The 27,167-nt window shown below is 43.0% G+C and overlaps 1 protein-coding gene across 4 annotated transcripts in view; it reads left to right on the top strand.

Moving 5' to 3' along the window:
* The window catches only part of LOC308073843 (hyccin 2), a 70,117-nt gene that overhangs the window by 26,104 nt on the left and 16,846 nt on the right, over nt 1–27,167 (top strand). For 3 of the 4 annotated variants that reach the window (XM_080413025.1, XM_080413027.1, XM_080413028.1), the window contains exons 3-8: nt 2,534–2,617; nt 3,467–3,568; nt 6,535–6,714; nt 10,994–11,074; nt 17,721–17,836; nt 21,913–22,008. In XM_080413025.1, the coding sequence (XP_080269151.1) occupies nt 2,567–2,617; nt 3,467–3,568; nt 6,535–6,714; nt 10,994–11,074; nt 17,721–17,836; nt 21,913–22,008 (626 nt within the window). In that variant the 5' untranslated portion in view covers nt 2,534–2,566. The remainder of the gene's footprint in view (nt 1–2,533; nt 2,618–3,466; nt 3,569–6,534; nt 6,715–10,993; nt 11,075–17,720; nt 17,837–21,912; nt 22,009–27,167) is intronic. The other variant, XM_080413026.1, reaches the window with a different exon arrangement.

Raw genomic sequence — 27,167 nt, 5'->3', positions numbered from 1 at the left:
TTAGACTCTACACTAAACCTAATGTCCATTTGTTGGTGCCACTGTTATCTTGCAACACTGTTGAGTTTGTAACTTTCCCTTTCTCATAGCTCTATGTATACTGGATACTTTTTGATCACATTTACTATCTTAAGCTACTACAGTATGATAAGATAGTGATAGCGAAACCAATGGTGTGTTCGAGGAGAGGTTCAGGCACGTGCACACATAGACATGAAAGGGGGCTTGAGCACCTGCCCTTGTACACGTTGGTAAAAAAGTGCCCTCTCCAGACTAGGAAAAAATAAATACAAAATCTATTACCCCCAAAAAAAGATATTTTACCTGCCCCTAGCGGCCTAACAGTAAGGCCGACAGAAATGGCAGTGGATGTGCTGGATGCAGCTCAAAGTGCACTTTACGTGGGTATCGTCACCGCCCGACCTTCCTAGCCCGTGTTATTAAAGAAAACAGGCGACAACGGCCAAAACGTAATCAAAAATCGGCAAAAGTGGCCGTTTTCAAGCCGTTTTGGCCATTATCTCTGGAATGGAAGGTCCAATCTGCTCAGTTCAAATCTTGTTGGATGCGTGACTTTGAGGACATTAAGTACGCAATGACACATTTTCGTTCGTTTTTTACGTGTTTTCGGGCCTAAAAGTATGGTAATCGGGCCGACCGGCAGTAAGTGCCCTCTGCACGTCCCTGGAGAGGTTGACTACCTTACACATAGCCAGTTAAACTAACAGACTCATGCCTGAAATGTAAATGAGAACTTCTCACTTTGAAATGAAAAAATACATACACTTAGTCCTAATCCATAATCCTATCGAGTAGAAACCCAAGCTGTTGAGCAAGACAAAGCTGTTTTCTAGAGTGCTGAAATGCTAAGACGGCAGAATGTGGATGACGCAACTAAGGCAGCTCAAAGCCCATGTCTCATGACCATGGTCTGAAAAAAAACACCAATTCAGACACTTTAAAGAGGCACAAGGCCTTGTAGGAAATGTGTGTGTGTGTTCAAAATAAGTATAAATAGCTCTATATTCTTATAGTAATCATTGCTATTCGAATTTTTGTTCAGTAACGGGGGTCTCCCTGTCTCTCCAGCTCTTTAGTAAACAGAAAATGCATTTTCAGGTCGGGATACCCTGTTAGCGACTTGGCGCCCTGTATCTCTTGCATTAACACCCTCAACTGGTATCCAAACAGTCACTGGAGCCTGTAGCTTTCCCATCCCCACACTACCAACCTTTTGTATGAACACACACACACACACACACACACACACACACACACACACACACACACACACACACACACACACACACACACACACACACACACACACACACACACACACACACACACACACACACGCACACTCTCCCTCACTTACGCACACTCTCCCTCACTTGCACTGAGACACACATGCCTCATTCATAGCCATCCTAAGCAAACACGGCTTGCCTTTTCATGGGATAATTAATGAGGATACATTTTCCATGTGATGTTTTCTGAAGGAGCAATATAGCTTGTTATTTTAGGCAGTCCGCTGCGGTTAATTTTAGCTCCTCGATACAGAGAATTAGAACATGGATCAAGCTTCTATCCACAGCCCAACATTCATTGTTTCCTTGGCTACAAGATGCTATGGAGACCAGCTTGCTATTCAACTCCCTTTGTTTAATGTCTGAGTAAAATTGGGAAGAAAAATGATAATTATTAATTTCTTTAATCTTTAGTATCTAGCTTCCATGCACAGTTATTTGTACATATCCTTTAGACTGCATCATCTAAAGTCATCTTAGTCACATGATCATTTCTGAAGGCTTCGTACATACTCGACTGAATGAGATCTCTAAGGTTCAACTTCACCTTCAAGTTTATTGTCACATCACATGTTTACAGCTGTAAAAGAGTGGCTGAACATGTTTTCCATATAAGTTTCCATGAATTGCAGTTAAAAAAGACAGTCATAAGGAAGGAAAAATGTCAAATTACAAAACAATATAAAATATACATAAGATGTATGAAAATTGAAATTATAATTTGTGATTATGTAATTCACTGTATGCTGTATATTCAGTTACATTTTACTCTAGTTCTATAAAAGATTGCACAGCAACCTTAAGGAACAAATAATTGTAGCTGCCTTTTATTGAGGAGTTAAGACACCTACAGTAAGGGTGTTACTTGTGTGTGGACACAACCCTATGCCGCGCTGTATTTTGTGGCAGCTCTGGAAATGTCCAGCACCATCCAGTTTGCCGCTATCTCATCTCATCTCCTCCACCTGTAGGCCTTAACATGTTGTCACGGCTCATTTTGTCTCTCATCTGTCCCTTTTCTCTTATCTTCTCTCCCTTGCGGTTGTTCCCGCTTGTTTGTCCCTGATCCCCTCCCCCCCTGCTATTTTTGCCATGCTCCCCGTTCAAACTCCTTCTCCCTGTATTGCCGTTGCTCTTTCCTCCAGCCCTCTGTTCCTCTCTTCGTTCTATGCTGTATCTCTGATCTGATCTCCATCTCTCTCTCTCCCTCTTCCTCTTTTCAGGCAGCTGAGGAGGGGGGGGGGGCTCTGAGGAAGATGTTGGGTTCGGAGCGCGGCGTCGTGGAGGAATGGCTCTCAGAATTCAAGGTAAGATCCTGGCGTTTGCACTTGCTCGTGACTCGTGATACTGATACGCGTGTGTGGCGGTCATCCTTGGGGTGGCATTCATCCAGGGAACCTCTCATTGTGAGTGGAATAGTGCTGGCGTAGAAAAGTCTGTGTGTGTGTGTGTGTGTGTGTGTGTGTGTGTGTCTTTGAACCTCTGTAATACTTTATTCCTATGGGGATTATTATTTAATATGGTGGACTCGGAAAGCTATTTTGCGTTGTGTGTGTCAAATGAATGGAGAGGCTATAAATGGATGCAATTCAGAGAGGGTCTGTAGTTGAGCGGCCTTAGCTAGAAGGATGGCTAAAGAGAAGGTAAGCGGTCTCTGAGGGGAGAGAGGCTGTTATGGGCGGAGGGAGTATGTGATGAACAGAGACGGGGAGAGAGAGAGAGGGAGGTAGAGAGGGAGGAAGGCAGAACACAGTGAGTCAGTGTATGATCAGTCCACTCCAGGCACACTGTGTTCTATCTTCAGCCAAAATGACCAGGCTGTGTTCTGTGCTAAGGAGAACGCTATATCTTGTCAACCTGTAGAGGCAGACACACACAACCTATTTTAACCAAATATTGAAATTCGAATAGCAACCTGTTGAACGAGCATCCGAATATTTGGGGCTAATCCTATTGTGTGCACACACGCACACACACACACACACACACACACACACACACACACACACACACACACACACACACACACACACACACACACACACACACACACACACACACACACACACACACACACACACAAATGTCTATCTTTGCAGACTCGATATTATGTGGATATACAGTATGTGTTCTCCTCTCTTCTCCTTTCACCCCAGACCCTGCCAGAAGCCCACATCCCCAGCTATGCAGGCAGCCTCCATCTGAAGAAGTCCCTGGTGCCAGCACTCTACAGAGTCATCCAGGACCCCGGCAGTGAGGTAATACACATACACACACGCACGTCATTATGATTCAATGCCAAGTTCCTTTACATTGGATTCCAGAGAACACAGTCAAAACTCCAGAGTGTGGAAAAAATTACCAGTAAGGATCCATTAAGGAATTTTCTATGCAGGGTTGTTTTCAAGCTCGGGGAAATGTATTCCTTGTGACTTGCCTGACACACACACGCACACACGCGCACACGCAAGCGCATTCACACTGGCTGTGTTCTGGGAGGATGAGATGGACAGCCACAGTTGCAGTGCCAGCCCTTGTTACCTGTGAGACACACCATGCCTCACACTCACTCAGGGTGTGACATCTGCTGCCCACAGCAACCAAAACACACGCAGGCATGGGCACACACACACACTCACACACACGCACACATTGTTCACACACTGCCATAGATTGTGACCACATGACATACTGCACAGAGGACTTGGTCTGGAAAGGTGAAAATTACAAGCAAGTAAAGCCTGAGTTATAATTGGTCGCGCGTGGGTGTCACACATAAAAAAAAATAAGCAAGTGCTGCATTGGGAGCTTGTAGATCTGCTATGTTCGCTGCACGACACCCGCACATAATTCAGGCTTAAGTGTTACAGTTATTTGACAGCACATGCACATACGGTATGTGCTATATACTAATACAGAGGGCAAACACAGAGTAAGGAGCGCACACCTGTGTTGATGAGGTGCTGGCCACGGCAGATAATGTTGACAAGGATGAGGCCGCACAGCCACGATGCAGAAAGTTTAAATAGAATGAAATGAAACCAACGTTTCGACAATATAGTCTTCCTCAGGGTTTGGGCTATATACTAATACAGACATCACATGATGTGTGTACAGTATATAGTGTGTAGTAGTGAGTCACATTTTGTTCTGGCATCATAAGTTTTATGATTTTTTTTTCTTTTTCATGTTTCTATACCAGTTTCTGTACCTTTTTATTGGAACAAATGAGACAATTTCTGAAGCAAGGCCTCAGGCACTGAACCACACAGGACCCTAATATCACTCAGACTAACATTAACAGTCGGTGCCTCCAATGCTCGCTCCTTCTCTTTCCCTCTCTCCCACTCTTTCATTCAGGAGTACAAACTCCATTAGAGTTGTCATGATGACTGCAAAATCCCATTAATGATTGGAGAAGTGTGTGTGTGTGTGTGTGTGTGTGTGTGTGTGTGAGTGTGTGTACACTTGTGCGTGTATATGCATGTGAGCTTGTTTGTGTAATGCATGCGTGTGTATCGCTGAGGAGCAAAGGCCCTGCCCAATTCAATAATGAGAGGGTACTCATTGCAGGATCAGCTACAGTACACACACACACACACACACACACACACAGGGCCGGACTTAAGGTCCTTACACACCGGGGCGATTTTTTCGTGCAAATAATACGCTTTTTTTTAAAACCTTATAAAGTCAATGCAAGCGTACATGGCGCGAAAAAGCGGAAAAGCGAAGCGAAAAAGCGTCTTTTAATTATTCGGAACGAGTCCGAATTTTGCGTATATTCGCCACATTCGCCGGTGTGTAAGGACCTTTACCGTTGGGCTAGGTTGGGCTGCAGCCCAGGGGGGGGGGCCTAAAAAAAAAGAAAAAGAAAACGTTTTATTTCATTTTTTATGATCAAATTGTAAAGTAACCCTACCGAATTAACCAAATTGAAGTAACAAAAACCCAAAATAAGAGGAAAAAAGCCAGCAAAAAAACGCCCGCAAAAAAAAACGAAAGTTACTTTCCTGCAAAAAAAACTCAAAAATGACTCTAGCCCAGGGGCCTCAACTCCTATAAATCCGGCCCTGCACACACACACACACACACACACACACACACACACACACACACACACACACACACACACACACACACACGCTGTTTTTCCAGTTGGTAGCCCAACCCCTGGACAGTGTAAACATGTCCTTCGATTAGACCTGTCCATGCCTGCATCATAGCGATTCATCGTCTCAGCGTAATCAGTTCCTATTGACTGGAGATAAAACATTCCCTCTGTACGTCAATGCACCATTGTGTGGGGTCAGAAAAAAACGAGTGACTCTTATCTTTAAATCAGCGGTAAGGCAAGATGAAGCCTCGCTGCAGTCCTGTAGCTACCTAGAAAGACTCATCTGAGCCAAGATGAAGGAAGGAGGGATGGAGAGAAGCATGCTTCCTTCTGTTTCTCTTTCCGTACTTTCCTTCAGACTCTATTGTTTGTCCCGTTACAGCTTTGATCTACTGACTCTTTACTTATAATAATAATCATATTAATCATATTTGAACTGATAAGCACTTGGAATTGTAGGCATTACATTTAGTTTGACTCGGTTTCACAGATAAATATTGTGAAAACTACAAGCTCTTGTAGATTGGCTATTTTCACAATGTTTGTCTCTTTCTTACGTAATATTTGACAATTTGGCCAATTTAATATTAAAAAGGTCTTAAAAGTCCTTAAATTGTAACTTTAGAAATGTGCAGATACCCTGTATACACTTGCAACATGCTGTATGTTGGTTTGTTTACTGTTGAGTGAGAAAACGATGTCGCACATTAAGCTAATTTGAAAAACACTGCCCTAGACTACTGATGTGTTAACCGAAAAACTTGAGAAAACTTTAGATTTGATAAAACATTTAACTTAAAAAAAAGCCCAACTTTTTGATAGATACAAAATAAACACATAATATGAACTTTATTTTATTTGACCACAAGCTCACAACGCTTCGTATTGTGAGCATGTAGAGCCAAAATAGGAATGCAAGTAGTTCAAAATCGGGACACATCGGTTGCATAATTATCGTAAAGAAAAGTCAAATAATGGCGGATATATTGGTCTGGCTGATATGTTGGTCGGGGTCTAATTTATAGGACATTGAATAATACAGTTGATTGCAGTGTCCTGTTTAAGACATATGTTGACATGCACATCTTTTCTCCGTCCCCCATCCAGCTCCTGGAGCCTGTGTGTCACCAGCTCTTCGAGCTCTACCGGAGCTCTCAGGACACCCTGCGGCGCTTCACCCTGCAGTTCCTCCCAGAGCTGGTGTGGGTGTACCTCCGCGTCACCGCCAGTCGGGACCGCCAGAGCAACGGTTGCATCGAGGCCCTCCTCCTGGGCATGTATAACCTGGTGGGTGCCAATCAGCGTTGCCAGATTCTGTGAGAGAAACAAGCAACCAGGTCTAGGAAAACCAGCCCAAAAGAAGCGACTATGGGCCACATGAGCACTTTAACATATGCATCAGCTATTTGAAAATAGCAGATCTACAAGCTCACAACGCGTCGCATCGCGACGCGTTGTGAGCTTGTAGATCGGCTATTTTCAAATAAAATCTTGCGGGGAAATTATAATAAGCAGATCTGGCAACCCTGGTGCCAATACCTCTCGGGCATAATGGTGGTAGCAGTAATGGGTAAAGGGGTGAAGCTAACAGTGTTACCAAGAGATGAGTTTGCCCCTCATGATTCCAAAACTCTGCGTTGTGATGTTTGCTTTGTGCCATTTTTGTGTCCCTGTTTGGACTGGGTGCTAGTCAAAACAAGAGGTAACTTTTTTGTTCATTACATCCTGCTGGGCACTAATCCTTCACACAGTTGTGAAGTCGGTGGCCCTCAGGAATGCAGCAATTGGCTGCCATCTCTATACTATTACCATAAGCTTGTGTTCAAATTCTAACCATTGTGCTTAATTTCGCATCTGATCCTACCAACCACAGGCTAAGCGGGTCTAAGAATAGTTAACACCAGATTTTGGTCCAATATCAGTCTGCTTTGTTCACATCTGAAACAATTTCCTTGCTGCTCTCCTCCATTCTGTACTTTACTCACTAAGTTAAATAAGCTAGCCGGTAGCACAACCAATGGGGCAGGCTTGGTTTTTGTCATTATGAACAAATGTAGTATATATCTGCTGTCAGATCACAGTTCTCCGCCATGTCAGCAGGTAGGTTATTGTGGGCCAGCAAAAATCGGACTGCTGGTGGCGCTATAATTGGCCAATGTGAAAAGTGTGACGAATGTGCGTGCAAAGTTTCACGGCAATCGGACACTACGTTCATGATTTGAGGCATTTTGTTCAAAACGTGCCACTCCTGTCAACTTTAGATCTTAGCCAATCAGAATGGATAATGGAATATGAAAAATCGGACAGATCCGTCTTAATCACATGACTATAGCGATTATGTGTACTGATTGTTTGGACAAAATCTGTAAGAGTAATATAAAAAAAAAAGTCGGCCTCCTGGTGGCGCTATAAAAGGCTGATGTGAAAAATGCAGGGCAGAGGTTTTTCCTTGGCCTCTACGGAGTGTGCATGCAAAGTTTCACGCCAATTAGTGCAATTACAGGTAAACACGCGAATCGGCCTGTTATAGCGCCACCATGAGGCTGATTTGAAAACTTTAGGGTGGCATTTCTTCCTCTGCCTAGTGGGAATGTACGTGCAAAGTTTCATGGCAACCGCACGCTGTGTTCATGATTTGAGGCATTTTTTTCAAAACGGGCCACTCCTGCAAATTTTAGAAGCCAATGTTATCCTATCAGGATGGAATATGAAAAAGATCCTTCTTGATCACATGACTATAGAGATACTGTGTACGTATTTGTGTCATGTTTGGACAAAATCTGTAGGAGTAATATCAATAAATGTATTTTGCAAAAATCGGCCCCCTGGTGGCGCTATAACAGGCCGAGCTGAAAAATTTGGGACAGAGTTTCTGCGCTGCCAGTTTCGCTTCGATCAGGCCAACAGTGCCGGAGATTAGCTGCTCACGGAGGGACGGACGGACAGACAGAGTGCAAAACATAGTCTCGGCCACGCCTTTGGCCTGGCGGAGACAAAAATAGGCATATTTGGGGCATATTTGCGAATGGTTATTAATCATAATTAGTTGCAGCTAAACTGTGAATAATCAGATTTTCACACATCTTTTCACAGCTCAAAAATAAATAAACAAAAAACAAAGCCAAAGTACCTCAGTCTCTTTGGCAAGTTGCAGCAGGCATGAATTATGTATGAAGTGAGTGGTCTTGTTTACTTCATGAACTGGCGGGTGTGTCCACAGAAAAACTGCCTTTTAACACTATTTTGAAAAGATACTTTGTAACAATAACCCAACGGTACATTATTTAGGGATGAATAGAACTGTGGCACTCCCATCTTTAAGATGCACTGATGTTGTATTTGTGACCAAGACTTGACTCTCCTCAGGAATATGTCAGGGAATTATGTCTTTAACCTTTTTATTTAACAGTTTCAACCAAGCCAAAGAAGCAAGCACTCTTATTTACATAATAAGAGACAGGAAAAGCATGAAATATATATTTTTAAAGAGTTGTTGCAGGATAAATGAAGGTCCTCGTTCATAACTAATGGAGGTAATTGTGGCACAGTACAGTACGAAACAGTCAGTAGGGAAATGGTAGTGTAATGGACAGACCTCAGATGTATAGCTTCACCAGGAAACACCCTTGGGGAAATGGGCTAAGAGCAAACGATATCCATGGAAAAGAGCTCCCATGTAAGCTACCTCAACAAGAGGTATGTTCATGCATTATTTAGCTCCTCGTAGCCATACCGTTCTACACACATTCTGCTATGGTCATTGACTACAAAAGGCGCAGATAAGCGGCCTTGCTCTCAGCAGCTCCATCAGATATTCAGAGATATACCGCCAGACACCAGTGAAGGGTACGGCTAAGGTATAGGACAAAGAGTGCACTGAATGTCAGAGATAAAGCCACATAACCTGATTAGTAACACATTCAATGCCCTGAATTATGGATGCTTGGATCGACTGGTGCACATGGTACCACACAGAGAATAAAACATGCAGGGTCAAATTAAATCTGGATTGTAAAAAAATGGTCTAAAAAATGTCTTCTAAATCCTAACAGTTTTCTGAAAAACGTATGTTTCTATATCAATGGTTCTCAAACTTTTTCACGTCAAGGACCCCCAAAATGATACGTATTTGGCGGCGGACCCCCATCTCAAAATATGTTGTTCCAGGGACCCCCCCAGGAGCAAAGATTTGAGTTTAAAATGTTCGCTTTAAAAATATATATATTCAAAGATTTGCACACATTTTCACGATTTTTCAAAAATAGCAGATCTACAAGCTCATAGCGCGGCACTCGGTGCCGCGCTATGAGCTTGTATATCTGCTATTTTTGAATAGCCAAAGTCTAAAATAATGCTTTTTTTGCTCAAATGAAAAAGTGATACAGATGCGTTCCAGGTCTTAAGGGGTTAATTTGTGTGTAAAAGTTGACCCAATAGCAAAAAGAACCATTTCAGTCAAGCCTTGCAAGCACATAACAGCAACTTGATGTACCAGTTAGAAAATGGTCAACCACATGAACCCCAGCGTCCCTATTCTGTGCATGTCATAATAGGTGAACAACATCCCGGTGAAAATAGCCGATCTACAACCTCACAATGCATTGTGATCTTGAAGATTGGCAATTTTTGTTCTACACTACAGTAAGTAGTAATATACTGTATACAGTAGGGTTTAAGTCGCTAACAACTGATTCCAGTCAGTTGAAAATGCCACAGCTGTAACACCCACAACCCCGATTCACCTGCTGCACACCGGATCCTCCTATTGGGATCGAATCGTGATCAGTTTGGAGATAATTACTTTTTGAAATGGCTTGTGCTCAGGGAAGCTTAGAAATGTAAAATGGACTGACCGTGTCATTGGAGGAGGTCTTTAATGAGGCCACTGTGCCAGGTGCACAGTAGTACATAGTTTAATGTCTATATTTTAGGCCTTTTTTTGCTGACACACATAGTGGCTATTGATGAGTGAGTTGGTATGGGTTGCTAGTAATCAAATAGCTTTAGGATTATAGTGTATAGTAGCTGTCAATTATATTCCTGCATTTATATAGCGTCTTGAGACCACTTAAAGTGCTTTTATAATGTATGCCTCATATTCAGCCATTCACACCGATGGCAGAGATAACCATGCAAGACACTGAGATGTTTGTTGGCTGTAGTTAGTGAGGCATGCAGTGTCTTGCTCGAGGACACTTTGACACGATGCCAGGAGGAGCCTCAGCGATAGAACCGTGAACCTTCCAGTTCCCAGACAGGAGCTGTCTGGGATCCCACTAAGTGGGTTCCCTGCTCCACAGAGAAGAATCAACCGGGCTTAAAGTCATGAAGGCAGCATTTGACATCCAATGCTTGGCAGTGATCTGAGCACAGTCGCGTTTCATCAATATCGATGGTTAAACTCATATAGTGCCTGTCAAATGTGTGCTTGATTATTAACAACAACCACCCACATTTTCAAATAACATGGACTCTCCCTCTTGTTTCTGTTCACTCCTTCCCCTTCTCTCCCCCCCCCCCCCCCCTCCCCTCCCCTCCCTCCTACTTGTCTGTCTTTCTGTTGCAGGAGATCGTGGACAAAGATGGCACCAGCAAGCTCCTGTCCTTCACAATCCCCTCTCTGTCCAAACCATCTGTATATCACGAGGTGGGATCACAGCACCTTACTTGTCTTGTCTTTTCTTTTCTTTTCTCTTGACCTCTCAATGTTGGGGATCATGCATTCAGGCCTACCGTTCTTGGCGTACGCCACACATGATGAAGGATGACTCATCTGACCTATCACCTTTCTCCGCATCCCTGTAGAAAGACCAGTGGTTTTCAAACTTTTTGTGCCCATGCCATGGCACACCAATGGGAAATTGGATTGATAGTGAAAAAAGCAGATCTACAAGCTCACAATGCAATACGTTGTGAGCTTGTCGACCTATTCGTTTTTTACATTTGTGAATTAGATAAATATGTATATGTTGTTTTTTATAAATAAAATACAAAATGTATCATATATTGAGAAATGAGTGTGCATAAAATACAGAGACACAAAGGAGACTCTGTCTCCTACCGGTCATCAAATTGGTTATCAAATTATTGGCTTAAAACAACAACAATTACCGACAAAAAAAAAGAAATGTCCATGAATTCAAGTCTCCATGGGGTGACTAATCGATAGAAAAAACATCATTTTGGGGGTGAACTATCCCTTTAACTACTTTTTTACTGATTATTTCTTTAGTTTTTTTTCATTTGTTACTTTCCTTATGTATGTTTTTCTCTCCCTTCTGCCCTTTTTGTATCTTTGGTCTGACTGAGAGTGGTTATTATTAACCCATTAAGACCTGGAACGCATCTGTGTCACTTTTTCATTTGAGATAAAAAGCATTATTTTACACTTTGGCTATTCAAAAATAGCAGATCTACAAGCTCGTAGCGCGGCACCGAGTGCCGCGCTACTATATTTTCAACTGTTTAAATAGAAAGCGAATAGGTCCCAACCCTGGTGTTAATCTGCCTTTCTTTCGCTCTGATTTCATCTGGGCTGTTTCTCTAATTCAGCAAAGGTCTGCCACTACAGTTCATCTGCTTTAGTCAGACTATGTGTTAAGGTTGCTCTCCACCGCACCGACCTACGGCGGTACGTGTTGCGAAGCGCCGAAAATCTGGTGTTGAATGGGCAGTGGGTACGCTGTCGCATCGGGTGGCAAGTTGTAGGGACGCGTATTGGCTTTCGACCGTCGGATAGCAGCGGGCTTGTTGTTGAAAAAGGGTCCCGACCCACAGGTTGAGAACCACTGCCGTAGTCCTTCTCTCACGGATTCTTACTGATTCAGTGTCTCTCTATTTCTATATCCATTTTTCTTCAGTTCTTCAAGTTCCAAGTCTTTGTTAGTTCTCTGTCTGTCTGGTCTGGTCTATGCCTCTCCTGTATTGTTGACCACAAAATAAGAGCAACAGCTAACTCCCCCGAAAAAAAGCGCTAGATAAGTGTATCACTCGAGTGTGCTTTTGGCCTGGAATTAATTAGCAAAGCCTTAATAGGATAAATCAAGTCAGGATTGGGAGAGTTGAGGTATTGTTGTTGGTTTCATGTGTTTATCTGTTGGCCAGTTTGGTTCTTCTAGCCAGACAAAACATTAGGCATAGGCCTATATATTTGCAGTGGTGTAAAGTAACTAAGTACATTTACTCAAGTACTGTACTTAAGTACAATTTTGAGGTACTTTTACTTTACTGGAGTATTTCCAATTGTCTATACTTTTACTTCTACTCCACTACATCTCAGAGGCAAATATTGTACTTTTACTCCACTACAATTATTTGAAAACTTTAGTTACTTTTCAGATATAAATTATTATATTATAAAACATACATTAACCACTTTAGCCCTATTTTATACGTAGGCTATTTGAAAATAGCAGATCTACAAGCTCACAACGCGTCGCGATGCGACGCGTTGTGAGCTTGTAGATCGGCTATTGTTTTAGTACTTTTACTTTTGGTACTTTAAGTACATTTTGATACCAATACTTTTGTACTTTTACTCAAGTACAGTTTGAATTACGGACTTTTACTTGTAACGGAGTACTTCTACATTGCAGTATTGATACTTTTACTTAAGTAAAACATTTGAGTACTTTTTCCACCACTGTATATTTGCTATTGGAGAGTTTACATGTAAATATGTTCTTTGTGTGTGTGCGGAAGTTCTTCTTTCCCTGCTGTCGGTATGAAGGAAGCAAAGGGTTGGGCTTGTGTGTGTGTGTGTGTGTCCTTAATTTGTGACACAGCCTTCCGTGTCAGGTGGCTATATTGCTGAGCTCATACTAGAATTAGCATACACTCCAGTCTCTCATTTCGAAATCCCCCCCCCACACCCCACCCCACCCCACCAACAGCCATCCGCAATACTGACGTCAGAAAACCAATTCAATTAAGGGGAGACCTCGGCTCTACACACCATCAGAATGACTAAGTGTCTTTGCATCACCTCAACAGAACCCTCACTTTAGCCATAGATCTGGATTTTTGCTTTGTCATGGGTTCATTTCTCCGGTTCCATCTCTCCCTCTCCCTGTCCTTCTTATTCCTGCCCGCCTCCTTCTTGCCGAGTAAATTTCATCTGTGTAACCACTTAAACCATTATTTTATACTTTGGCTATTCAAAAATAGCAGATATACAAGCTCATAGCACTATTTTATTTTATTTTATTTATTATATTATTTTTTTATCGTGAAAATTTGTGCAAATCTTTGAATATATATATATATATATTTTCTAAAGCTAAAATGTTTTACTCAAATCTTTGCTTCTGGGGGTCCCTGGGACACCATATTTTAGTTTAGTCGGCGGCCAAATACATTTATTATATATAATTTTGGTGGGTCCTTGACATGAAAAGGTTTGAGCACCACTGATATAGCAACTTAGGTAATTCAGAAAGGATTTAGAGGACATTTTGTAGAATCGGAATCTCAGGCCTTTAGTGGGTTAAGCACAGCTAACCCAAGCAGTGTGGCAACCATTCATCTAATGCCTGCATATAAAAGCTTCTCAGACTGCTAGATGAGTCAGTGGCAGGTTAGACTGCCCCAACACTCCTGATTTCGTGTATAGAGGGGCGGGTGTATAGAGCCGGCGAGAGACTGCGCCTGATCCCATTGGTTCACCGATCTGTCCGTCAACCCCCGCCCCGTTAACACAACATTACGAGCGACGCCCACTGCACTCTGGTTGGTTGGGAAGTGAAACACTTCCTCATACCGAGTACACCGACGGGCTGGGCCAGGCTTTTATTTTTTAGCAAAACTAAACAATAAAAGCCTGGAGATCGAGGCTAGTGGCAGTTCACTCGGTTGTGTGACTCTTATCTAATTCGACTAGAGCAGTGGTTCTCACACATTTTCATGTCAAGAACCCCCACATTTATATGTATTTGGCTGTGGACCCCCATCTGAAAAGATGGGGGTCGAGAAACCGCCATAAGAGAACGCTTTTTCATACATTTTCGAAATGTTTCAACGCGCGTTGTGAGCTTGATCGGCTATTTTCAAATACCTGAAGTATAAAATAAGGTTTTGATTGATTGATTTGTATAGTTTGGACACTGTTAAAAGACAAAATAAATACATAGAATAAACATAATGCACTTAAAATAAGAAATATAAAAATATGAAAACAAATGTGTACTCTAGGGTGTTCGAAAAGGGCATAGGATGAAGTAAAAAACGTATTGAGTCCTATCCCTTATTGCTCAGATTTTTAAATACAATTTCTAAAATCTATGTAATGAAAATAGTATGAAGACAAGAAACAAAACGTTCAACTTTAAAGGTTCTATGACATTCATTTTAACTTTTTTATTTTTTCATGTTTTTTGGGCGTTTTTATGATCAATTACACCCAAAAATCCTGAACTTTGAACATTCAGTGGATTTTCTGTGGTCTGGGGTTTTCTGAATAATTAGGCTGAAAAGTAAGCTGTGATTGGCCCTTGGACTGTGAGGCCACGGTCCATTATTTCCGCCCACTCTCCTCCTCGCCCCTCCCCTCCCCTATCCTTTCCTTTGCGGGGGGGGGGGGGGGGGGGGGGGGGGGGGGGGGGGATTGACAGGCAAAATCCCTCAACAGCGACACCCGCAGGCAAAGATTTCTTTTTTCAGAGTGGAATTTTCAGTTAAAACTTTTTACACACGTTTGAAGGACCATGACAAACACTTTTAATGTGTTGTAAAACTGAATGTCATGAAAGCTTTAAAGTAGTTTGACTGTTTGACTCTTTTTGCTGGGGACCCCCTGTGGAACCCGCTTGAAAACCACTGGACAAAATGAACACGGTCAACAGAAAGTAGGTGAACTGTTGCCATTGAGCTTTCACAGCAGGACTGAGGCAGTTTGGCAGTGGCTCTTGACGTTCCACAGTATACCAGTAATAATTTGATTCCATATTAGCGAAATGGGTTTATCAGTTCTAATAAAGGGCAGCACCCAGCAAAACAAAGTGATAATCTTTCTCTATTAGGACATTGCGGTAAAATGTATGTCATCCTTGTTGAGCTCTGTACTGTGTCATCGACTTTGTTTGTTTCATAGAACCTTTCTTGTTCCTTAAAACCCTTTAAGACCTGGAACGCATCTGTGTCATTTTTGGATTTTAGCTAAAAAGCATTATTTTACACTTTGGCTATTCAAAAATAGCAGATATACAAGCTCATACGACTTGTAGATCTGCTATTTTAGAAAAATCTAGAAAATTAGTGCAAATCTTTGAATATTTATTCTTTAAAGCGAATATTTGTAACTCAAATCTTTGCTTCTGGGGGTCCCTGGAACAAAATATTTTGAGATGGTGGTCCACGGCCAAATACATATACATTTTGGGGTCCTTGACATGAAAACGTTTGAGAACCACTGATAAATAGCAACATTCTTTTTTTTCAAAAAACTGTTAGGATTTAGAAGACATTTTGTAGAATCGGAACCTCAGGCCTCAATGGGTTAACAGATGTGCACAGTACGTGCAAGACACAGCTGACTCACTAGTCTTTCATTATGTCTGGTGTGACGTCACACAACTACATAATTATTACCATTTTCCAAATTATCGGTAGCTGTGGTAAAGACAGTCTGCCTTCCCCTCTTGCGCCTTTACAGCCAGTCAGCCACCTTTTTATATCATGTTCAATTATGTTTTCTGTTTATCATAAAGGCATATTCTTACCATGAAACATATTCACCATTACCTTCTGTTTACAGCTTCATGGTCAGCTCCAAACCTGATTGCTACACTGCTAGCTACGGCTATTCAGGGAGTTTGTGTTTACATCTTGACCCAGTTCACATTCTACACACTGTGGCTTCATGTTACAAACGACACACATACAATAGTCGGTTGGCAGGAACACACATTTATTGATTTTACGGAGGTTTGAAGCACGTTATTGCTAAACATGCTAACACGTGCTCACAGATCCTGGTCTGACGATCATAAAAGAGAGACGTGGGAATGCAGTGCTCCCTTTGTAGTGTGGGTGATGTCAGGGTGTTTAGCATTTGTTTTAAATTGAATAATTAATATATGGAGGGTGTGTGGTTAAAGCCATTCACTCTTTAACTGCCAGAGTGAAAGTGTAACAGTGTCACCCCAGTGCCAGCAAAAAAACGAGTGTTTTTATCTACCTTTGAAAAACCCGCACGCGGATCTCGGGAGTCACAGAAGAAAAAAAAGCCGCGTGCGATAATCCATTGAACAGCTGTGGCCTGTTGAAAATGCCTCGTTTTTGACCATAAAGCAAGAGGAACGGAGATATAGGGATTTTCCCTCAGGAAATAAACGGGAAGTAAACAAGCTGATTTTTTTTTACAACTTCAGGGTTACTGATGTTCTGTTCTTTCTTACTCTTTTCTGTATCGTTATGTAGATCACAAGTTGCCCTTCATTCTTCCCTGAAGAAGACACTCACAGCTCCTTGTTTTGGCTGTGTCGTAGGACTAGAATCTTAACCCTTTAAGACCTGGAACGCATCTGTGTCATTTTTTAGATTTGAGCTAAAAAGCATTATGTTACACTTTGGCTATTAAAAAATAGCAGATCTACAAGCTCATAGCGCGGCACCGAGTGCCGCGCTATGAGCTTGTAGATCTGCTATTTTTGAAAAATCGTGAAAATGTGTGCAAATCTTTGAATATATATATATATTTTAAGCGAACATTTGTAACTCAAAACTTTGCTCCTGGGACCCTTTGGAACAAAATATTTTGAGATGGGGGTCCGCGGTCTATATAATTTTGGGCATGAAAAGGTTTGAAAACCAATGATATTATAGCAAAACATACGTTTTTTTTAAAGATTTTTTGTAAGGATTTAGAAGACATTTGTAGAAGCAAAGATTTTAGTACTTTTTTTTTTGCTTTTTAAAAAATCCATGATTATTCAAAAAAAATTGCAGATCTACAAGCTCATAGCGCGGCACTCGGTGCCGCGCTATGAGCTTGTAGATCTGCTATTTTTTGAATAGCCCAAAGATATCTAAAAATGACACAGATGCGTTCCAGGTCTTAATGGCCCTTCCATCTATTGCAAAAGGAAAGAATAGATAGGAATGAATAAATGTTCAGATTGGCTGTGTCTCTGAGGTGTTGTGATTGTGAATCAGAACAGTATCATTATGTGTGAATGATTCATCTTCTTGTGCGTTACTTATGCCTTTTGTGTGTGCATTAACATTTTGTTAACGTGCGTCTATGTGCATGTGTTTTTCTGACTTGTATCTGCATTTTGTGTGTTTTGTACGTGCAGCCCTCCAGCCTGGGGTCCATGGCACTGACTGAGGGAGCTCTCTGTCAACATGACCTGATCAGAGTGGTGTATAGTGGCGTCCATCCACAGAGAGAGACCTTTACTGCACAGAACAGGTAAAGCACTCACTCTAGTTTAAAGCACACAGTAACATTGTGACGTTTTGTTATCGCAATATCGCGATGTGGACAATATTGTTACATTACTAATATTTAGTGTAGAGCAAAAAAACTGGAGGGGGCCTAGTATAGAGCCATGGTAGACTCCGGTCAATGGTTTAAGTGCTTATTCAACTTGTTCTGCTGTCCGATGATTACGTCAGACATTGCTACACATCTCAAACTCCAACCGTTCCATTGCTTCCTGAGCAGTGCACTTATTGGCAGTGGTGTAAAGTAACTAAGTACATTTACTTAACACATTCCACGCCAGAGTTTGATATCATAATGTACTCACCAGTGCCAGCGATTTATTGTTGTTTTTTTGTTTTTTTCACCTCGCCACAGACCTCGCTAAATACCTTAAGATCGCGCGTTCAACTGTTTGTAGACACACAGAGTAGCTTTGTGAGTGGCCCAGAGAAGACATTTTCAATCGGCGATCGTCCATTTTGCAGTAGTCGCAGTTTCTATTTAACAGCGTTCAGCGCGGAGAAAAACAACACCGGAGATAATGGCGGATTAGCGGAAGCTTTAGAGCGGCGGCGGATGGGAACGAAAATCTTCGATTGACATTCATTTCCGTTTCCGGTGTGCTACAATGAAATGTGTCACTGCGAGGGAGGCCTACAATGAAATGTGTCACTGTGAGAAAAAAAAGAAAAGAAAAAAAAGACCACTTCGCGTAGAACTACTCGACTGGCACGCTGCGCAATTATTTAGGTTCGCGTAGAACTACGCGATTGGCACGCAATGTGTTAAGTACTGTACTTAAGTACAATATTGAGGTATTTTTACTTTAGTGGAGTATTTTCAACTTTCTATACTTTTACTTCTACTCCACTACATCTCAGAGGAAAATATTGTACTTTTACTCACTACAATTATTTGAAAACTATAGTTACTTGTTACTTTGTAGATATAAATTATTACATTATATAACATACATTAACCACTTTAGCCCTATTTTATACCTAGGCTATTTGAAAATAGCCGATCTACAAGCTGACAACGAAAGTATTTTCAATCATTTTTGTACTTTTACTTTTGGTACCTTTAAGTATATTTTGCTGCCAACACTTTTGTACTTTAACTCAAGTAACATTTTGAACACAGGCCTTTTACTTGTAACAGAATATTTGTATATTGTGATATTGCTACATTTACTTAAGTAAAATATCTGTGTACTTCTTCCACCACTGCTTATTGGAGTAGCGAGTAGGCTAATAGCAATCTAAGTAACTGGCCAGGGAGAAAGGGAGTGATTTAGGATTGACCATTGAAGCGCAAAGAGTTTTCTTTCACGTGGGCTGTAGGCCTACACCTCCTCAAAATGATGTGCGGTTTTCAATGACACATGTGGTGGAGCAAGTCACCCCAAGCAAGGACGACAGACTAGTCTGCATGTTCACGATTTATTCAGCACGAAGTATACATTACAACAGCCTAGGTTTAATCTAGCACGAGCAGGCAGCAGGAATGACTCCACAAGCTGCGCAGAAGAAGCTAGTGGTCCATGAAGCAGAAGCGGTCGAGGATGCTGAAGCTCCATTACTGAGCTTTCAGGCTCCTTATATCCCCTCAGATCATTCCCTATCAGGCAGACCGAATCAAAGCTATTCTTACCTACTACTCACAAGGTGTTTCAATATGAGCTTCCCGCATCCATCATCAAAATTGATGCTGCAGACCTAATATGTTCAGTCTGTTCTCTCATCTCTATTTGAATCACAGACCTTTAGACACAAGGGTCATTGGCTGGTCATTGTGACTTGTCCAGATATCATATGTGTCATCATGTTTCATTACTCTTAATATAGTATTTCAAGCAGACAGTGATGTCGCAATCTACTAGTCTGACCACTAAAACGTGTGTGTGTGTATTTACTCAAATACATACAAGGTGCAATATGTATCTTGCATATCACTGTATAGCATAGAAATTCCATAACACGCATATTTTTATGATATGATTGTTTATGGTTGTTTACATCTTGTGTTTTGTTTACATAAAACATGTACATCTAAACTATTTATAGTTAACCTATCTGATCTAAAAACAACAATATCACCTTTTCAATCAGTGTGTTACTGATTGAAAGGTTGATCAAATCAAGCCTATTGGAAAGGGGGGGGAAGAACACCTTAGAAATGACTTTCATTAGGGTCACAAAGCTGGTATTGGCAGGCCCTCCATTTAGTAACCATTTTACCCCCCCAACCCTCCCCCTCCACTCCAGAGTATGTGTTCCTGAGCAATGGGCCTTCGGAGCAATGACCATTTGTTTTCGGGATAACAGGCTCTCGAACTAATGGGCTTTCGGTCCAATGGGGCATTTTTCCAAACTATTAGGGTTTCAGAATAATAGGCCTTTGGACCAATGGGCAGTCCCTGTGAATCTTCCCTTTTCTTGTTATAAGAAAGCAGCCTTTTTAGATAATAGCTTTGCCTGCTAAGGGTTTGGCTGGCCTGAAAGCTTTTTTGGATCTCTCACATGTCTGTTTCATGCCTCCCAGTGGTTGAATGATAATCTTAGCATAATAATGATGATGCTTACTGGCATGGCATCTGGCCCCGAGCACAATGATGTTTGTGATTTATTTTTTGCTTGTGGTATGTCGGCGTTGAAAACATGCACACACGTCCACTGCACACAGATCAGCAGCATAAAAATAAATCATCTGAGGTAAAAAAAGGCGTGCGTTTGCGTGCGTGTTGTGGCATGTTGTGGCCCTCACCTGTGATGGGCATTGAGGGTCATAAATTGAGCTGATGGGTTGCAGCGAGGGCATGCCTCGTAGGTTATCTAGGAATCCATTTATGTGACTTGGCCTTAGGTAGTGTTTATGAGAAAAAAGCCCATCTGAGAGGTTGTCCCTTGCTCACATCGCTGATATACAGCCTGGCTAGTATTTACTAATTATGGCCTTTGCACTCTAGGTCTTGCTCCTGGATATTTTACACACACACACACACACACACACACACACACACACACACACACACACACACACACACACACACACACACACACACACACACACACACACACACACACACACACACACACACACACACACACACACACACACACACACACACACAAACACACAGCCTTTGCGTCTGCTTTCATTCTGAACTTTGTGGGTCAGTCTGTGGTGATGCCATGGTGAGCGGAAACATAATGGCAGGATGTCGGACAGAGGATGGACATGGGTCACAGTGCTTGCTCAGCAAGCTAATTAACAGTCCTGCAAGTTAATAAATTGCTTGAGCAATTCCAGATAATTGTCTTCTTCGGTGCGCATGCAAAGCTGTCACTAATAGTGCAGTGATTAGACTGTAACAGAGCCGGAGTCTAGGAGGACCGTTTCAAGATTCAGCACTCTCTCCTCTCTGTGCAGATACACTGTAACCAGTGGTGGAAAGTAACTAAGTACATTTACTCAAGTACTGTACTTAAGCACACTTTTCAGGATTTTTTACTTTGCTGGAGTATTTCCGATTTCCAATACTTTTACTTCTACTCCACTACATCTCAGAGGCAAATATTGTACTTTTAATCCACTACAATTATTTGAAAACTTTAGTTACTAGTTACTTTGTAGATTTTGATTATTATTACAAAACAAACATTAACCACTTCAGCCCTATACATTCCGGCAATTTGAAAATAGCCAATCTACAAGCTCACAATGCGTCAGATCTGCTATTTTCAAATGATTTGCATATTTGAAAACTTGAAATGGGACATTCTGCATAATGAGTACTTTTACTTTTGGTAGTACATTCTGATACCAATACTTTTGTACTTTTACTTGAGTACATTTTTCATTCCTGACTTTTACTTGTAACAAAGTATTTCTACATTGCAGTATTGATATTTTTACTTAAGTAAAACATTTGAGTACTTTTCCCACCATTGACTGTAACGCTATTTGTCGCCGTTCCGCAGTGAATTTCTTTTCTTAATTCAGCGACTTTTCTGACTGGAGTCCTCTGTTGTTGTTGTTGTTTGTCTCTCTGGTTCCAGGTTTGAAGTGCTGTGTTTCCTCATGCTGTGCTACAACTCTGCCGTGGTTTACATGCCCCTCTCCTCCTATCAGGCCGTATGCAGAATGAGTTCACGGTGAGGAGAATACACACACACACACACACACACACACACACACACACACACACACACACACAATAACGAGAGTTATGCATATAACTAAGGTTCTACGAATTCCGGATGACCGCCAGAGGCAGTGTTTTCAACACCTGGATATCATCGCGCGCTCGCGCATAGGTCGAATATTAATACCAACAAAGTCACTCGTGACCTGTGTGCACGCACGCCACCTATATAGGTGCGGGGCACACAGCGTTCATCCTAATGAAATCTTTTCGTCGAGAACGAGATTCTGAGTGACAGTCAACTCTGGCGGTCATCCGGAATTCGTAGAACCTTAGTTATATGCATAACTCTCGTTCTACTTCATTCCTACTGACCGCCAGAGGCAGTGTTTTCAACACCTGGATGACTAATACCAACATAGTCACGAGGAATCTGCGCTTACCGAAGTCGGTTTGCAGATAGAATAAACAGACAACACCACAGCCGTCACCACAGGATGCGAGACGGCCAGGTTGACTATATATAGGAGCGGGCAAAAGCCCATGAAAGATGAAGCCCATTCGGCTGCATCTCCTGGCCTGCTCCAAGCCTGTATCACTGAGGGAGAGGCTCTGGCAACACCCACGGTCAAGAAAGGCCTTGGGGGAACCTAGAGGCCCCCTGAAGACGTACATTTGCCTGAACGCAGCAATGAAAGTCTCCATTAAGCCAAGGCACAGCTGTGCCCTTCCTCACAGACAAATACAACCAAACTCCAGCCATCACAGCTATGTCCTGCCACAGAGCCCGGACGGGACACAATAGGCAGGTACTAGAATGCAGTTGCTCCACCTCTGGTTGAGGAGCAAACTAACAAATCAACAGGCTAGCTGACGTGAAATGCAGAAAGCCTCTGAGGACGTAAGGAGGGGTCGGCCATATGGTAAACCCAGACCCATCGGAATCCCACTTTAACAGTCTCTGGCAATGGCCAGGGCCTGAAGCCCATCTACTCACTTTTGCAGATGAAGCAGTGAGGACAAAGAGTACTAGCAGATAGTCATCTGAGAGCAGCCCGATGTACCGGCTGGGGACAAAGCTTCCAATACCACAGGCAAGCATCATGAAGGCACCCATGCAACCTGTGGGGGCCACACGCGGAGAGCATCTCAATGGTAGATAGGCTGAACCCTCGATCTAACATCATCCGCAGATATCTAGGGCAGCATAAGCACAGAGCAACGCTCCAACCTATGCAGTGGCCCTTGTCCCGACTAGAGCACAGTCTACACTCGCTGGCGTGCAACGCCCTGGTGTACGATGCACAAAAATCCAGTAATTTTCGGACAATAGTTCTGAATTTCAGTGGTCAATGACGCAGCCGAAGGTTAGGAGTGAGGATGCCACATGCACCTCCCCCCCTAACTGTGACAGGAGATCTTGTCTCTGTGGAGAGGCCAAGGCACTTCATTGAGAAGCTGCAGTAGGCCAAAGCATCTTGCCCTAACGGACTGGTCTGTCCCGGAAGGGAGACCTACAGTCAACAACGCGTCATGCCCTCAAGGCTAACGGTACTACCGCTCTGCCATACCTATGCACGTGATCCGAACTGCTATCGGATCCAAGGCTTCCAGTGGGAAACAAGTCCGCAGCCTGGACACCCAACAAGCGCATTGCTATGAAATTTGCAAGATGAGGCAAGGTCCACGAAAGGAGCTTCCAAGCCTCCTGCAGAGACTGACTGGGTCAAGCGCCCCAGAAGGCAGACTGTTGACATATTGTGTTATTGAACACGGCATAAACATCCTGAGGGCCAGGTGCACTGCACGCAGGTCCAGTGCATTAGCGACACTGGCTGGAGACCCTCACCATTCTGTTGCAGTCTTGGGGTTCGAGGCCCAAGCCACAAATATATATGCACATTTGTACATGCGTGAAATTTGTCCGCTGTATTTATTTACCCATCCTAGAACTACTAGGAGCAGTGAGCAGCCATTCTCCGGCGCTCATGGGGCAATTAGGGGCTCAGACAGGGACACACATCGACCCACTTCTGGCCTGGTGTCGAACCCGGGACACCCAGAGGCTCTGGCTCATTACCAAAGTAAACAGTGCCAATTCTCTAATCATGCAAGCTAACGCCTAGAGTGATAGGCGCTGTATAGGCGCTGGATAGGCGCTGGATAGGCGCTGTATAGGCGCTGGATAGGCGCTGGATAGGCGCTGTGTCTGCGCATCAACACTCGCATGCCGGAGGGCCAGGGCGAGGTAGTCAAGGGAATGTCCAATACGTCACATTCCAGCCGCTGTGGCATGGCTCTAGTTAGCAGATCAGAGACTAACACTGTGGCCATGAGCAACGGTCATCCAGCTCGACAGCTTCATCTAGTGACACCACCAGAGAAGCAATGTTCACAGTCTACAGTTTAGGCGTTTAGCAAGCGCTCTTAATCCGGATCGACTTACAGTAAGGTAATGTAAGTAAAGTAAGCAATGTTGGCATCAACCACTAGCCTTAGGTCTAGGCCATATTGGGCTGTACTCCCCATGGCTGACAAGTCCTTGGTAAGAGGTTCTGGAACTGGCCCACATGCCAAATCTCATGATGTACGGCACCGAGGGTGTACAACGACGATAGTTGTTGGACGCATCCATCTAGGCCAAGCCGTTATATGGCCAGCTGGGTTATGTACTCTCAACGCTTTCGTCCAGCGACAAGCAGTAGCGGAGTGGGACACACTTACTATGCTGAAGCTATGTTGCGGTGGTCCGCACGTGGTTCCTCAAAGCGGCAGAATTGGATACATTCTCAACGCTGACCCCTTTTTTTCCTTTCGTCCAGCGACAAGCAATAGCGGAGTGGGACACACTTACTATGCTGAAGCTACGTTACGGTGGGCCGCACGTGGTTCCTCTCCTTTTTCTTTCCTCTGGCCAGCGACCAGCAGCAGCGGAGCGAGACACACTCCCAATGCCAGCGGTATATTCCAGTGGGCGCACGCCGCAGTGGCGTGGTCCCTCCAAAAGCGGCAGAGCGAGACACACTCTCAACGCTAATACTTTCCACTCCTTTCGTCCAGCGACAAGCAGTAGCGGAGCGAGACACACTCCTAATGCTTACGCTATATGGCGGTGGGCCGCCCGCCATGGTTTCTCAAAGCGGCAGAGCGAGATGCACTCTCAACGCTAATCCTTTTCCCTTCTTTCGTCCAGTGACAAGCAGTAGTGGAGCGACCAGCAGCAGCGGAGCGAGACACACTCCCAATGCTAGGGGTATATTCCATTGGGGGGCACGCCGCAGTGGCACTTACAAATGCAAAATACAGCATGCAGCTGGTATAACATGACTGTCAGTCATTATTTCTTGTTTCCTTTTTCCCTGTCCAGCCTCATCATGATTTGTGTGCATGGGGATCTCATCTTAAACAAGCTCAGTGCTTAATGAGTTTTCCAATTTAGTAGACCTTGTACTGTGAATTTGTACTTCCATGTACTGCTTTCAATTCAGTGGCCAAGAGTTCGTCATCCTGACAATTCCTCTAGCTGAGAAAGCATCCCGAGGGCTCAATGCTAGCATCCCTGTGGGAGGCAAATCTGCCCCAACCAGGCCAACCCAGTCGACCTTTCTGCCAGCAGTATGCCGCTGCAATTAGCCAAACATTCACAGCCATAGCCTGTGTCAGGTACCATAGTCAGGACATGACTGCCGCAAGTAATGGACCTCCTCTTCTGGGACCAGCAATTGTTGCAATAATCCATGGGTAACAGCAACAGAGTGAGACACTCAATACTACTGATGACGTAGCCATAGCGAAAGCGGAATCATTCAGGCTACAGTGTCAAGGACACAGTATGATAGTCAAGAAGTGGCAAAGCGAAACACACTTCAATCATCATATAGAATTATTTAAGAATATTTCACTACCAAGCACATAGTATTATCTGGATAGCAGCAGAGCGACATACCCTCAAGCTATGACATCAGTATTCACAGTATACTGCATATGTTGAATAGCAGTAGTGAGTACCAGGTACACACAGTATTAGTGGGTAACAGCAGCAGAGTGAGATACACTTGTGCTATTGGTAACGTAGCCATAGCAACAGAGCGAGAATCGTTCAAGCTACAGCGTCAAGTACATATGTACTTGTTAATGTATTGTGTCTTGGACACAATTAACACAATTAACATTAATGTTAATTAATGTTGTCTTGGACCCAGGAAGAATAGCTGCTGGTTTCCCTTTTGCCGCAGCTAATGGGGATCCATTGCCAATAAACAAAGCTTATTGATTATCAGTACCCAGAGTACAATGTTACTAATTATGTAACTTCGTCGTAGCAAGGGGCGAGAACCACTCAAGCCACAGTGTCAAGTCATGTGTCAAGTACCCACAGTATGATAACCAAGTGATGGCAAAGCAAGACACACTTGAACCATACCAGTATTATAATTCCATTTTACTACCAAGCACAAAGCAGTATAACCTGAATAGCAGCAGCGAGTCACACTCAAGCTATGATACACACTCAAACTGTGAGGTCACATCAGTCTGGTAGTGTGTTATTCTCTGAACATAGCACCAAGTACATGTAGTAATAGGTACACAGTATATCGTCCAATAACGACAGAGTGAAGCACACTATGGATGCCCTTTATTAGCTGCAGCTAAATTATATTTGGACTGGTTAAATTGGGGTTTGAACCAGGGACCTACAGACTTGCAGGTAGACAGTGTACTGACTGAGCCATTGGATAGCAATCAAGCTAACAAGCGCCATATGTCTGGTAGATAGAATGTCTGCGTCAAAGTGAGAACCACTTTCAGCAAAAACATTCACAGAAGAGCGCTCATACAGTGGTGTAAAGTAACTAAGTACATGTACTCAGTACTGTACTTAAGTACAATTTCGCTTAGGTATTTGTACTTTAATGGAGCCCAGTTATCTGCCACTGCGCTCATTAACGCTTTGGTCGTCTCCTCGAGGCGAAAGAACACCTTCTATGAGACACATTAACCAGTCAATCTGGCTCCACCGCCGTCGTGTCATCGAGGCGAGAGACAGTGTTCTCAAAGCGGCAGAATGGGATACATCCTCAACGCTGAATACTTTCCCCTCTTTTACTTTATTTGTCTGTAAACAGCACAATACATGCACTCACCGTCGCCAATGTACAGCTATGGCTC

Source organism: Gymnoscopelus braueri (assembly GCF_963280865.1).
Source record: "Gymnoscopelus braueri genome assembly, chromosome: 18".
Taxonomy (NCBI): domain Eukaryota; kingdom Metazoa; phylum Chordata; class Actinopteri; order Myctophiformes; family Myctophidae; genus Gymnoscopelus; species Gymnoscopelus braueri.
Note: the sequence above shows the minus strand (reverse complement) of the source record. Positions and strands in the feature narration are given on the sequence as shown.